At 41.3% G+C, this 13,983-nt stretch overlaps 1 protein-coding gene and 1 pseudogene across 1 annotated transcript in view; one reads left to right on the top strand and one right to left on the bottom strand.

Annotated features, from left to right (window-relative positions):
• TIMD4 (T cell immunoglobulin and mucin domain containing 4) overlaps positions 1 to 13,342 on the top strand; it is a 43,934-nt gene extending 30,592 nt beyond the window's left edge. Inside the window, exons 6-9 of the mRNA XM_518057.6 lie at positions 6,383 to 6,432; positions 10,478 to 10,595; positions 12,187 to 12,226; positions 13,151 to 13,342. Of these exons, the coding sequence (XP_518057.2) occupies positions 6,383 to 6,432; positions 10,478 to 10,595; positions 12,187 to 12,226; positions 13,151 to 13,235 (293 nt within the window). The 3' untranslated portion in view covers positions 13,236 to 13,342. The remainder of the gene's footprint in view (positions 1 to 6,382; positions 6,433 to 10,477; positions 10,596 to 12,186; positions 12,227 to 13,150) is intronic.
• On the bottom strand, positions 7,982 to 8,576 carry LOC107974545 (MICOS complex subunit MIC26-like; annotated as a pseudogene).
• Positions 13,343 to 13,983: the final 641 nt, after the last annotated feature.

The following is a 13,983-nucleotide window of genomic DNA, read 5'->3' as shown; positions in this document are numbered from 1 at the left end:
TAATTTTCGTCTCACGAAAACTTGCAAAAATAGTGCAGTGAGGTTCTCCTATATATTCCTCCAGTGTCCCCCAATGATCACATCTTACCTAACTATAGAACATTGTCCAATCCAGGAAACTGACGCTGGCACAATATAATTAACTAGTATATTAACCCTCACAGGCCTTTGTTGGGTTTTATGTGTACTTACTGTTAAAAATTCTTTGGACTTAAAAAACAAGCAGTATATATCTATTGTGCAGCTTTCCATGTCAGTACTTTTAGATCTGGAGGGTGTCCTTTTTTGGCTGTGGGTTACTGGGTTTCTAACACCTGTCTTCAAAGTTTCACATAGAAGGTCGCTTTGACGCTGCTTCAGGGAAATGATAAACACCCCGAGAGTTTGCTCTTGCCTCAAGCATCGTGGAGTTTCCAGTGATGAACACATGATACAAATAATATTTTACCATTGAAAAGTCACATTTGAGAAAATTTAGAAATTAGACAAAATTAAAATGGTACTAGGAAGAATAATTTTAATTGTCTTGATATTTCTACTTGAAAGCAGGTGTATTTAGTCTTTATGTTTCTTTTTAGTTTTCTTTGGGGAATGAGTATGCAAATATTTAAGAATACACAATTGTATTTCTGTATGTATTTTTAAGTATTTGCATACTCATTCCCTATACTAAGCGTAGTTTTATATCGTTTTAAAAGAATACTGTGTAATGATAATTTTTCTCAGTAAAATTCTTTGAAAAAAGATATCCAGAATTAGAAAGGTTAAAAAGGATATAGGAGATCAGTTGGTGAAATATTAATATTTTCAGATGAAGAAACTATGGCTCAGAGAAGGAAAGTATCTTAGCCAAGGTCGCGTAGCCAGGAAAGTTGACATAAATACTTAGTGATGGCAGAGAGTCCCAGGATGCCACAGTGAGGAAGGCTGAGGGGCAAGCCCTTGGCAATACTCCAAGATCTAAGGTTAAGTGTTACAGGAATTTCATTTTACCAGAGTGCCCATGCCTACCAAGAACTCAAGAGACCAAAATACAAGCTAGAAAGCCAATTTACTAACTTACAGTGAGAATTCTAGCTGCCAAGAGATCTAACCTGTAATCCTCCTGTAAATATATTCTCATCCTATAGAAAAATCTAACATTAACCAGAAGGTTTGGTGAATCCACAGACCCAGGAAAAGTGGAGTTAATGTTAAGATTGTTTTGTTAATGTTTAAGTTTTAATTAATTTAAGATACATCATACACACTCATGGAAAAAGTACAAAGCATGCAAAAAATGTTAACATGAAAAGTCAATCTTCCTTTCATATCTTGTGCCTGTCCCAGAACAACTGTTCTTTTGGAAGGTCTTAGGGACCACTGTCTCTGTATTAGTTTCTTGTTGCTGCTGTAACAAATGACCTCAAACTTACTGGCTTAACACACAAATTTATTATCTCAGAGTTGTGAAGGGTAGAAGCTCTAAAATCAAGGTGTTGGCAGGGCTATATTCATACTGGATTTGTTAGGGGATAATTTGTTTCTTTGCTTTTTCTAGCTCCTAGAGGCATTCCTTGGCTTGTGACTCCTTCCTTCATCCTCAAAGTCAGCAGCATAGCATCTTCAAATATCTCTCTCTCTCTGTGATATCTTCTTCCTTTATCACACATCCTCTGACTTCTTCTCTAACCTTCTTGCCACCTCCTCATAAGGACCCTTGTAATTACATGAGACCCACCAGATAACCCAGGATAATCTTCTCATCACAAGATCCTTAGCTTAATGACATTGCAAAATCTCTTTTGCCATGGAAGAGAACATATTCACAGTTTCTGAAGATTAGGACATGGACATATTTGGGTGTCATTATTTTGCTGACCACAGTCTCCAAACTACATTTGAGAGATGAATGACTCCTTCTTCTTCTCTAGACCAGACTAATAATGTGTTCTGATGAAAAATAATGTATTCTTGTTATTAAGATGCTTATTTATATTGGTTTACCAATTTGTTCAGTACAGTATGAAATATATCCTTCTGGAAAATGTTTAAAAGATAAGGTATAAATAAATGTAAATAGAAGTTGTCATTTTCCCCACAGCCAGTGGATTGCCTGCTACACTCATGGTGAGTACCGAGCCCTCTTTAGAGACCACTGTCCTAAACTATCCTTTTTCTACATTCAATGCAAATCACTGTCCTGAACATTCCTTTCTTCTGTCAGTAGGACATGCTATTTATATGGTACAAGGCACTTGAGCTCCAGCATAATGAGGTTGTTAACAGTATAGGTATTTATGTCAGTCAAACAGTTCAAATCCCAGCTCCACAACTACCACCTGTCCAACCTCCATCACATTGCTCAACCCCATGGGCCTCATTTTTTCCACTGGCAATATGGCATAATGTCTGTCTCATAGGGTTGCTTGTGAGGATTAAATATTCAGTGTGAGGCTGGGTGCAGTGGTTCATGCCTGTTATCCCAGCACTTTGGAGGCCGAGGCGTGCGGATCACTTGAGGCCAGGAGTTTGAGACTGCTCTGGGCAACATAGCAAGACCCTGTCTCTACTAAAAATACAAAAAATTGGTGGTGCATACCTGTAATCCCAGCTACTTGGGAGGCTGAGGCATGAGAATCGCTTCAACCTGGGAGGCGGAGGTTGCAGCGAGCCAAGATTGCGCCACTGCACTGCAGCCTGGGTGACCGAGCGAGACTCTGTCTCCAAAATAAATAAATAAATAATGTTCAATGGAATTTTAATAACAATATGACATTAGATTTATACTCTTTGGAGTTTAATACTAGGATCTTTCATTGGATTTAGTCTTCTTACCTGTGCTCAGCACCCACTTCCTGACTTTTTTTTAGGTTGGTTACCCCTGTTTAAGGTTGCTTTCATTCTTTGTGTGTTGATTCCTTTGAATTTATTTCCTGGGGCTGCTGTAACACAAAGTACCACAAACTTAAAACAACGGAAATTTTCATTCTCTCTCAGTTCTGGAGGGCAGAAGTCTGACAAATCAAGGGGTTGACACAGCCATGCTCTCCCTGGAGGCTCTAAAGGAGAACCCTTCCTTGCCTCTTCCTAGCTTCTGGTACTCCAGGGATTCCCTGGCTTATGACAGCATCACTCCCATCTCTCTCGTCTTCACATGACCTTCTCTGTGTGTGTCTCTCTGTGACCCCTTCTCTTAAGGACACCAATCATTGGATTTAGGGCCTACCCTAAATGTAGAATGATTTCGTCTCAAGAGCTTAACTAATTACATCTGCAAGGACACTATTTCTAAACAATGTCACAGTCTGAGGTTCTGGGTGGATGTGATTTGGTGGGGAGAGGGGGTAGTGATACTATGCTACTCATTATACTTCCCTCTTGCAGAATTGCTTTACTACCAAGTTCTGGGAGGCTCCTGCCTTTGTCTCAATGTACATGTGTCAGAGCTCAGGGCCTTGAGAATCTAAGGGCTGGGGGAACACAGACAACCTGGAAATCAGTAGTTTTGCCTTGTCTAACCCCATCCCCTTGCCACTGGCATGGCTACTTTTCACAAGGAAGAAAAATCACAGTCAACTTGTTCTCAGTGTTGCCATTCTGTGTATGACACTGTAGCCCTTGGAGTGCTTCCCATTTGGGCTTTTAGCATCTTCAGAAGAAGAAGAAGAAGAAAGAAAAAAGTGCTGTTTGGTATCACGCAGCAGCGTTTGTGTTTGCGAAATGTCTCTCCCATTGGATGATTCCAATTTAAAATACAGATTAGCTGTGACAAAACTGACCCAGGCTGGCTTTTCTGTTTGATAGTTTCAATTTCAGGCTTATTCATCACAAATGATTGTAATACAACAGGATTTTGACAGAACAGGGGTAGGAGTTTTGAATTCTTACCTGCAATTTTCAGCTCTAGGGGATAATTGCAGAGAGAAGAACAACAATAACTTAGTTCTAGGATATGAAAACATGCTGAATTTCCCCTTTGTTCCTAGGCATTTAACAAGTCACTTTCCTGATGAACAAATCAGCTCTTGATACCAAATTATGAGCCTTACGATATCTACCACATTTATCCTTTTGCCTTAAGTACAAAGGAAGCTCTGGGGAAACAATGATCAATTTCATTAATTATTAGCTTAGGTATTTATTATATCCAGGACCTCTGCCTGTGTGTTTTATTTAAGCTCTGTTTCTATTTTAAGACTTTATTGTACATATGACTTTACATCCCTCCTGGATGTTTTCTTCCTTGCCCTGGCTTCTGATACTGCTCTTACTTTCTGATCTCTCTGACCATTTCTTCTCTTTTTTTTTTTTCTCCTCCACCTCCTCTGCCTACTGTTTAATGCTGACGTTTTCCAGGATCCATGCTCTTCTCTCTGAACATGCAGCCCATGGATTTCTTTCTGTCTTTTTTTTTTAGATGGAGTCTCTCTCTGTTGCCAGGCTGGAGTGCAGTGGGGCAATCTCGGCTCACTGCAATCTCCCCATCCTGGGTTCAAGCGATTCTCCTGCTTCAGCCTCCCGAATAGCTGGGACTACAGGCGCACACCACCATGCCAGCTAATTTTTGTATTTTGTATTTTAGTTTCACCATATTGGCCAGGATGGTCTTGATCTCTTGACCTCTTGATCTGCCCACCTCGGCCTCCCAAAGTGCTGGGATTACAGGCATGAGCCACTGTGCCCGGGCCAGATTTCTTATATACTCTGAGGGGGTCAACTGCTCCCTGGATACTGATGACTCCCAAATCAGTATTTCCAACTGCACCATTTTTTTCCTGAGTTTGATTTAGATTCAAATGCATCAACTGCTTGTTAGGGGAATTGTGCTTGCATGTGCCCCACGGTCACTCAGTGACTGTAAATGTGAACTCATCACTTTTCTCCCCTAGACTTACCCTTCTCCACTCCTTCCCCTGTTCTCAGTCTTAGTGGACAGCTCAGGCCATGGCCAGGTGTCTCAAGTAGGAACTGGTGAGGTATCAAAGACTTTTCTCTCTTTCTTACCCCCACATTCAATGTCCATATCCTGTTGTTCTGCCTTCTAAGCATTTCTGAAATCTCTCTCTCTCTTTGGTTTTACTAGCTCTGAATTTCAGACCTGGAATTAGATGACAACTCTCTTCTTGGCTCTTCCCTTATCCTCCTAACTGGACCATATCATGCTTAAACATTTCTGTGGTTTTCCATTGCCTACAGAATCCAATGGAGACTTACCATCAGGAAACAAAGGCCTTCCCTGATTGGCTCTTGCTCACCTGTCTCATCTCTTGCAGCTACCACCCCTCATTTCACCTCTTCATGGCCACTTGCCATCTGACATGGGCACCATGCTCTTTCTTGTTTCCACAGCTTTGCTGATGCTGTTCTGTCCACCTGAAACACCGTTGCCATCATTCCTTGCCTGGCTAATTCTTACACGACCTTAACTCAGAAGTGTTATTCAACAAACATTTATTGAGCACCAAGTATATGCCAGGTGGTATCAGAGTCTCGGTAGTGAACAAGCAGACAGGGACTCTGTCCTCATGACACTTTATTCTAATAAAACTTTCAATGAACTACAAAGTTGAGCTGAATGCTTCTCCCTCTACCTGCCCTTCCAGCAGCCTGTGTGTGCTCCATCACTACCTTTGGCCTGTTAGGCTGAAATCATCTTTCGGTCTCTCTTCTCTAATGGACTGTAAATTTCTTGAGGGTAGGGGCCATGCTGCAGTCTCACAGTATTCTTAGTGCCTGGAACAGTGCTTAGCATTTGGTAGATTCTCAGTATGGTTCCCTTGTAACTCAACTATAGATTATGAATACATGACTCCACCTCTCAGCATAAACTCCCATTCTCAAGGAAGTTTTCCTTGACCCTCCAGAACAAGCCTGGCATCCTCATGATATGTTGCTTATACTGTATTTTTCCCAGAATTGTGTACTCGTAACTAATTATGTTTTCAACTATTTACATTACATTTTTACATTTCATTTTCTGCACTAAGTTGTAAATTCTATGAGGTCCAAGGTATAGCGATCACACTGCATGGCCTATAATAGGTGCTCAGTAAATATTTGTTAACTAGAAAACTGACAAATTTTCTTGCCGGATAAAAATCCTGAATGAATTGCTGAAGCCTACAGAAAAATTAGAGCCAATTGCCTACTGGCCCAATGCCTGACTCTACTCATCTGTAAAATGGTGATGTTCCCAGGGATAACGTTGTATAGCAGATAAAATTTACATTAAAACCATATCAAAACAAATATGCATAAATAGATTATACAAAAAACACGGGATTAAATAATTAAACACATCAGCTGCAGTTCCAGATGGACTCTTAATTACCTATTTCAGGATGTGATATTTTATTCCCCAACCAGACATATAACCATTTTCTTCTCTTTTCCTTCCCAGAATCTGATACAGCAGTTCCTGAGCAGAACAAAACAACAAAAACAGGACAGGTAAAAAATCTGTGAAGTATTTGAAGTATATCACTTAAATAGTAAAAATCCACAGTAGTGGCCAGGCATGGTGGCTCATGCCTATAATCCCAGCACTTTGGGAGGCCAAGGTGGGCAGATCACTTGATGCCAGAAATTTGAGATCACCCTGGCCAACACGGCAAAACCCCATCTCTATCAAAAATGCAAAAATTAGCCAGGTGTGGTGGCACATGCCTGTAGTCCCAGCTACCCAGAAGGCTGAGGCATGAGACTTGCTTGAACCCAGGAGGCAGAGGTTGCAGTGAGCCAAGATGGCGCTATTGCACTCCAGCCTGGTGGCAGAGTGAGACTGTGTCTCTTAAAACAAAACAAAACAAAAAACAAACAAACAAAAAATCCACAGAGGTTTGCAGAGATGGACTAGGAAAAGCAGGATATTGCTGTCGCAAAATTCATTGCAACAATTATGAAATAGCCCAATAATTTATAGACTTGTACTCTTGGCAGAAATAACCTTGATTGTTACATCTGTATGTGCCAATACTTTGAAAAGCAAAAAGAAAAAAATATAAAAAACATGCAAGATCATTGTGTGTTCCGTCTGCGTGACCCAGAGTTCATGACATACTGCAGAATCAACACCTGCCATCAATATTTCTCTTGTTTTCTGAGGGTGCTATTTTTATTATTACAAAAGTGATTCAAGCCATTTTAAGTGAAAGCTTCAGGCAGTACAGAAGTCTGTAAAGGATAAGTAAAGTTTCCCCATCCCCTCTTTCTTCTTCCTCATCTCTCTCTCAGACACTGTCTGTTGTCCTGTCCTGGTTGCTGTGCCCACTGTCTCTGGGATTCTGTGTGTTACAGAATGGAACAGGAAGAGAGGGAGAGAGCATATCTTGGTCAATGGAGATGGCATAGCCCCAGCAAGATGCCCCAATGCCTGCCTGCAGAGCAGCAGTTCTCAATTTTTTTTGAGACAAAGTCTCACTCTTGCCCAGGCTGGAGTGCAGTGGCGCAGTCTTGACTCACCGCAACCTCTGCCTCCTGGGTTCAAGCGATTCGCCTGCCTCAGCCTCCTGAGTAGCTGGGATTACAGGCACATGCCACCATGCCCGGCTGATTTTTTATATTTTTAACAGAGATGTGGTTTCATTATGTTGGCCAGGCTGGTCTTGAGTTCCTAGCCTCAAGTGATCCACCCATCTTGGCCTCCCAAAGTGCCAGGATTACAGGCGTAAGCCAACATGCCTGGCCTATATTCTCTCTCTCTCTCTCTTTTTCTTTTTTTAACTTGGATTTTAATCATGTATGTAAATAGCAAAATGAGTACAGGGAGTTCTAAGCCTTGTGCCTTATCTCTAAGTGAAAGGATTTCAGATTTGTTTGCTTGTAGGATGGCATCACCCAAGATAACAGAGACCTAGTATAGTTTTTCCTGAAGAAGAAAGCCAGTTTAATATATTCAATACTGACTTCTCTGCTATTTTTCTGTAAAAATAATGATTGACCATATGAAGTTTCTGTTGCTTACCTGTAACTGATTAAAATGTGTAGAGCATGGAATTTTCTATTTATTTTCAGATGAATTCCTCACATTTCCTGGCTTTAGAAAGTTCTCCTTCCAAAAATCTTCCACGACTATGTATCCTCATAAACCCTGGTCATATAATATCTCCTTTCTGACCTGCACAAACTCGATGGCTTGCTGTGGATAATGGATAGAGGCTGCTAATCCTATGAAACTGGGTAGAAATGCCTGCTTCTTTATTTTTGAACCTCTAGCCAAAAGAAGTCCAACAAGGCCAGCAAAACCAATAACACCCAGTCTTGGAAAAAATCCAGCAGGTGCATTTTGGAGATATTCATAGCTGTCTCACCCCCATTGAACCAAACTTTACATCTTGGGCTTTATTTAGGAGTACCTTTCCTGACACCAACTTTTATATAGCTCTTGATAATGTCAAAGCTGAGAGATGCTTTCCTAAGCTGGGTCCTTGACTCATCTGCATGTTTAGATTAGCCCTCGAGAACTTAGTAGAGTAAAACTCATAAACCTTCATGGGATTTTGGGGAGGGGAGTCCTTTTTTGGTGTCGCATAGACTTTGAAGGTGAGTAGGCTCAGGCTGGTCAGCCCCATGGACCTCTAAACCACCTTGAACATGTTACTGGCAGTGGGGACTTTCACAAGGTCTTTTTAAACGTTTGAAACTCAGTTTCTAGCCTGGGCAACAGGGCGAGACCCCTGTCTCTACAAAAATAAAAATTAAAAAAAAAATAGCCAAGTGTGGTATCATGTACCTATAATCCTGGCTACTTTGGGAGGCTGGGGTGGGAGGATCACTTGAGTCCAGGAGGTTGAGGCTGCAGTGAGCCTTGTTTGTGCCACTGCACTACAACGTAGGCAACAGAGAGAGACCCTGTCTCAAACAAAATAACAGCCTGGGTCTTGTGGCACACTCCTGTAATCCCACTTTGGGAAGCCGAGGCAGGAGGATTGCTTGAGCCCAGGAGTTCAAGACCAGCCTGGGCAAAATAGTGAGACTCTGTCTCTACACAAAATTAAAAAAAAAAAAAAATAGCCAGGCATCGTGATGCATGCCTGTAGTCCCAGCTACTCAGGAGGCTGAGGTGGGAGGATTGCTTGAACCTGGGAATTCAAGGTTGCAGTGAGCTGTAATCATTGCCATTGCACTCCAGCCTGGGCAAGAGCAAGACCTTGTCTCTACAAAAGAAAAAAAAAAATCAGTTTCTTAAAACTGAGACTTGGTTTTTGATTCTCTAGACTGCTCAGCAGAAAAAACTGAGACATTTTTACAATTAAAAAAATTTTTTAGGCCGGGTGCAGTGGCTCATGCCTATAATCCCAGCACTTTGGGAGGCTGAGGTGGGCAGATCACTTGAGGTCAGGAGTTTGAGACCAGCCTAGCCAACATGGTGGAAACCCATCTGTACTAAAAACACAAAAATTAGCCGGGCTTGGATATGCATGCCTGTAACCCCAGCTACGTGGGAGGTTGAGGCAGGAGAATTGCTTGAACTCGGGAGGCAGAGGTTGCAGTGAGCTGAGATTGCACCACTGCACTCCAGCCTGGCTGACAGAGTGAGACTCTGTGTCAAAAAAAAAAAAAAAAAAATTTAATCCCAGCAATGGCAGGAGCTTGAGCCCAGCCTGAGCAACATAGCGAGACACCATCTCATTTTTTAAAATTAAAAAAAAAAAAGTTTGAACTTTTCCTTTAGGTTCAGGGGTACATGTGCAAGTTTGTTATACAGGTATCTGTATTTTAAACATTAAAAACAATCAATTTATTTAAAAATAACAACAAACTCACTTTGTGCTAACATAACATGTTTTATGGCAACTAACTAACTCTATTTTGAAAAAATATTAGTGAGAAAAATGAATGAAAAAATTAGTGAGAAATATGGCATTGTTTTACATTTTTTGCAAATCTCATTAATATCTGGCTGAATAGGAGACAGAGGGATTCTCATCTCTGTTTCCACATTCTGTGTAAGTGACAGCAATGACATCACACATCACATAGCCTCTGGGAAAGTACACTGTATATCTCATGACAGAATGATAGTGAAAATGGCAAAAAATGTCTCATGAAAATCATTTTGATCTCATGGGCCCCCCATCTAGACTTTGAGAACCACTGCTGTAGAAAATGTGAAATTAAGTTTCATTTTCTCTTTCATCCTGTTTTCTCTAGAAGCCTAAGTCAGCCATGATAAGAGTGGCACAGGGCTAGGGAGAGCTCAGAGGATTTGAGCAGTGGCTAGGAAAGAGATTTGACCATGGAGAACACAGCTCACAACAGTTATTTTTTATCCTCAGACCCCTGAGTCCCACAGCTCCTTATGCCTGATGTCTAACACTTCGGAAAATTTTGGGATATGGGTCACGTGTTTTGGGTTTTCAGAGATTTTTGACAAAAGGTGGTGAAATGTAGTGAAACTGCTGGTGGTTGTAAGGTGCTATTGGGCTGGGATGTCATCTTGTGAGGGTGGCATCTAGCAGTGACTGGGTCCATCTCCTTGCCTGTGTCCCATCAGATGGATGGAATACCCATGTCAATGAAGAATGAAATGCCCATCTCCCAACTACTGATGATCATCGCCCCCTCCTTGGGATTTGTGCTCTTCGCATTGTTTGTGGCGTTTCTCCTGAGAGGTAAGGAGGGAGGGCCAGGTGATGGAGCACTTCAGAACCCTGGCGACTGCTGGAGGATCTGGAGTTGTCTCCACTTCCTTCCCCTTTATCCCTCCCCAAAGAGGCTCAGTTCTGCCATTGTTCCCATCCCAGCCAGGGAAGTAACAGGTAAGTTCATTCTCCCCAAGCTGCTAATGACTCTGTGTATTAACCTCCTGGTAGAGTTTACGTTTTGGAAAAGGAAAAAAAGCAGAAGAGCACCTTCATTTATTGGACATTTCTGTGCCAGTCCTGATGGTATACTCTTGATGTGCCTAATTCATTTTATCCCTATTACTGCCTTAAGAGGAAAGTACTATTTCCTACTTTGTTCACTTTCTCTGTTCTTTGGTTGGGAAAACCCTAGCTTGTCTCTTCTTTTGGCTAGGATTTTTGCAGGACAAAGACCATGAACAATCCTGGTTTTCTTCTTCTTCTTTTTTTTTTTTTTTTTTTTTTTGAGAGAGTCTCATTCTGTTGTCCAGGCTGGAGTGCAGTGGCGTGATCTCAGCTTACTGCACCTCCGCCTCCTGGGTTCAAGTGATTCTCCTGCCTCAGCCTCCTGAGTAGCTGAGACTACAGGTTCATGCCATCACACGGGACTAATTTTTGTATTTTTAGTAGGAGGGGGTTTCACCATGTGGGCTAGGTTGGACTCAAACTCCTGACCTCAGGTGATCCACCCACTTTAGCCTCCCAAAGCTCTGGGATTACAGGCATGAGCCACCATGCCTGGCGTGATCCTGGTTTTCTTATATGTTCCCTAAAAGCAAGCTTTCTTAACCTGGAGGCCACAGATGGACTTCAAGGGTAATGTGAATCCTTTGAAATCACATGCAAAAGTGTTTATGTGTTCATGCCTGCATTTTTCAGGGGACAAGGTCTGTAGTTTTCATTAAGTTAGCAAGCTGCTCCATGACCTTGCACCTCCATCCCACCCCTGCCCCCCGCCCCCAAAAGTTTTAAAATGCTACAAAAACAGCCATGAAACAGCTTATGGTTTTCAGGCAAATTATAGGCACGTGGCACCTGGTACTGTTGTAAAATGGGGATAAATTGTTCTGTACTCATTAACAAAAGCTGTTTCAGGGCAGTATGTCAGGAGATGAGACTAGTAACCATCTCAGCTGATTTGAATAATAATGAAACTTGTATATTTCAACACCTGCCCCAGGTGCAAAAGCAAATTTAAAATTTACTGGAATCCTGCTGTTAGCCTTCATACAAAGGCATGATTACAGTTTTGGAAAATTCTGAGTATGTCTCGTAAAGAAGTGTTTTGAAACCCAAGTGAGTGCTTGAATTCTGGACAGGCAGATGACTCAGAATGAAATAGCTTAACACCATTGCCCAGAATGTTGGAACAACTTGGTAATTGATGAGCACTAACTGTGGTTAAAATAGCAAGTGTTTGACCTGGGAAAGGGAATGGCTTTTTCTGCCAAAGCCAGCCACCGGTTCTCACCTTTGGCCCATATCTGCTCTTTGCGGGGCAGCACTGGAATTCCCCCAGCATTTTGCATGTTCTATGCACCGCAGCCACTCTGCTCACACTGTGGCCTTGTCTTTTCAGGGAAACTCATGGAAACCTATTGTTCGCAGAAACACACAAGGTAATCTATCTTGCATGAATGGGTGTTGTAATGATTGTACGAGCTGTTACAAATGATTAGCTACTACTCAGTGGTTTAATGACTTGAGTTTGTGTTACGATTACACATAGAGTTGGAAAGATGTGACATTAGAAGTGAAAAAGTTGTGCAGATTTAGCTCACATTAACCTGTGTCTTGGTTAACACTCTGAGCAAAATGCCAGTACCAAGGCAGGTGGGATTAATAGAAGTATAGCATGCAAAAGAAAGAAGGTGATATGGCACTTTACTCTGAAATTTTTTGTTCACCTATGGGTAAGTTAGTTTAAGAGGCCGTTGTTAAACTGGAGTTTATTGAGGAGAGTTGGCAGTATGGAAAATGAAAAAAGCATGTAGAATATTATTCCTGGGAGTTGGTTCCTCTGCCCAGTTAGACCATGGGAGCAGCTTGTTTTGGGGCCTTTTTAAAAATAGTATTTGAAGATTCTCTAGTAAGGGATTTTAGCTATTTGCCCTATTCTATAGCTTTTGGAAAAGAAATTTTAAAAAAAGGCATAAATTATTAATGAAGGCCTTGCCTAATTAATTGCATTCACTAATTAGTTGCATTAATACCACAATATGTATTAGCAAGAAGGAAAATTGACACGCAGCAAGGTGACCTTTCAAGGTCACACTTAGAGACCTTTTGGTAAATAAACGTATTGAAATCATGATTTTTTATTTTGCTAAGAATGTTTTTTATGTCATTATAATGGATTGGCAGAAACTCTTTTTCCCCTGCAGCCTCAGTTTTCCCATCTGTAAAATGTGGAGCTTAGACTAAATGAACTGTGAGCCCTTTGAACTTTAAGGGTAATTGCACTGTAACTTAGCAGCATCTGTCTTTTGTTTTGTTTTCTAGTCTTGTGTTTCCCGTTATGAGCCCCTCTTTTCTGTTTACAGGCTAGACTACATTGGAGATAGTAAAAATGTCCTCAATGACATGCAGCATGGAAGGGAAGACGAAGACGGCCTTTTTACCCTCTAACAATGCAGTAGCATGTTAGATTGAGGATGGGGGCATGACACTCCAGTGTCAAAATAAGTCTTAGTAGATTTCTTTGTTTCATAAAAAAGACTCACTTATTCCATGGATGTCATTGATCCAGTCTTGCTTTAGTTTCATGAATGAAAGGTACTTTAGAGACCACAACTTCTCTGTCCATGCTCTAATCATCTCTGTAGAATCACCGCTAAGTGATCTTTCACAGTACACTTGAACACTTTCAGTGACGGTGAACTCCTTACCACACGCAAGGGAGTCCATTCAATCTCAGAGCAGTTCTGAGATTGAGAAATATTTATAGCAAAATCTGTCTCTGGATGACATCTGCCCATAGGTCACAGTTGAGCTCCTTATGCCTATCAGAACATCTCCTTTATTAACTGCCGGATCAGTGTTGTGTGAACTAACAGGACAAAAAATCTATAGGCTCCATCAGTCAATAAGACTGACTTTTTTTTTCTCTCTCTTAAAGGTAATGTCAAGAGAGTAGAAATCCAAAAGATGGTTACCTTTGGAGAAACGTGTGCTTATTCCATTAATGTTGCTATTTGCTCTAAGCATGCTGGGAAGTACTGGAGAGCTGTTAACTCTTCAGGTATTGGAAGGAGAATCTCACGTTTCTCCAAATTTCCTTGCTTCTGGGATACAATTTCTGGTTCTTTTGTTACCCTAATTGCCTTCATCTCGTATGGATTTGTATCTCTCCTTTTATGCCCGGCTTTCAGAGTTC

Source organism: Pan troglodytes, chromosome 4 (assembly GCF_028858775.2).
Source record: "Pan troglodytes isolate AG18354 chromosome 4, NHGRI_mPanTro3-v2.0_pri, whole genome shotgun sequence".
NCBI classification, from domain to species: domain Eukaryota; kingdom Metazoa; phylum Chordata; class Mammalia; order Primates; family Hominidae; genus Pan; species Pan troglodytes.
Note: the sequence above shows the minus strand (reverse complement) of the source record. Positions and strands in the feature narration are given on the sequence as shown.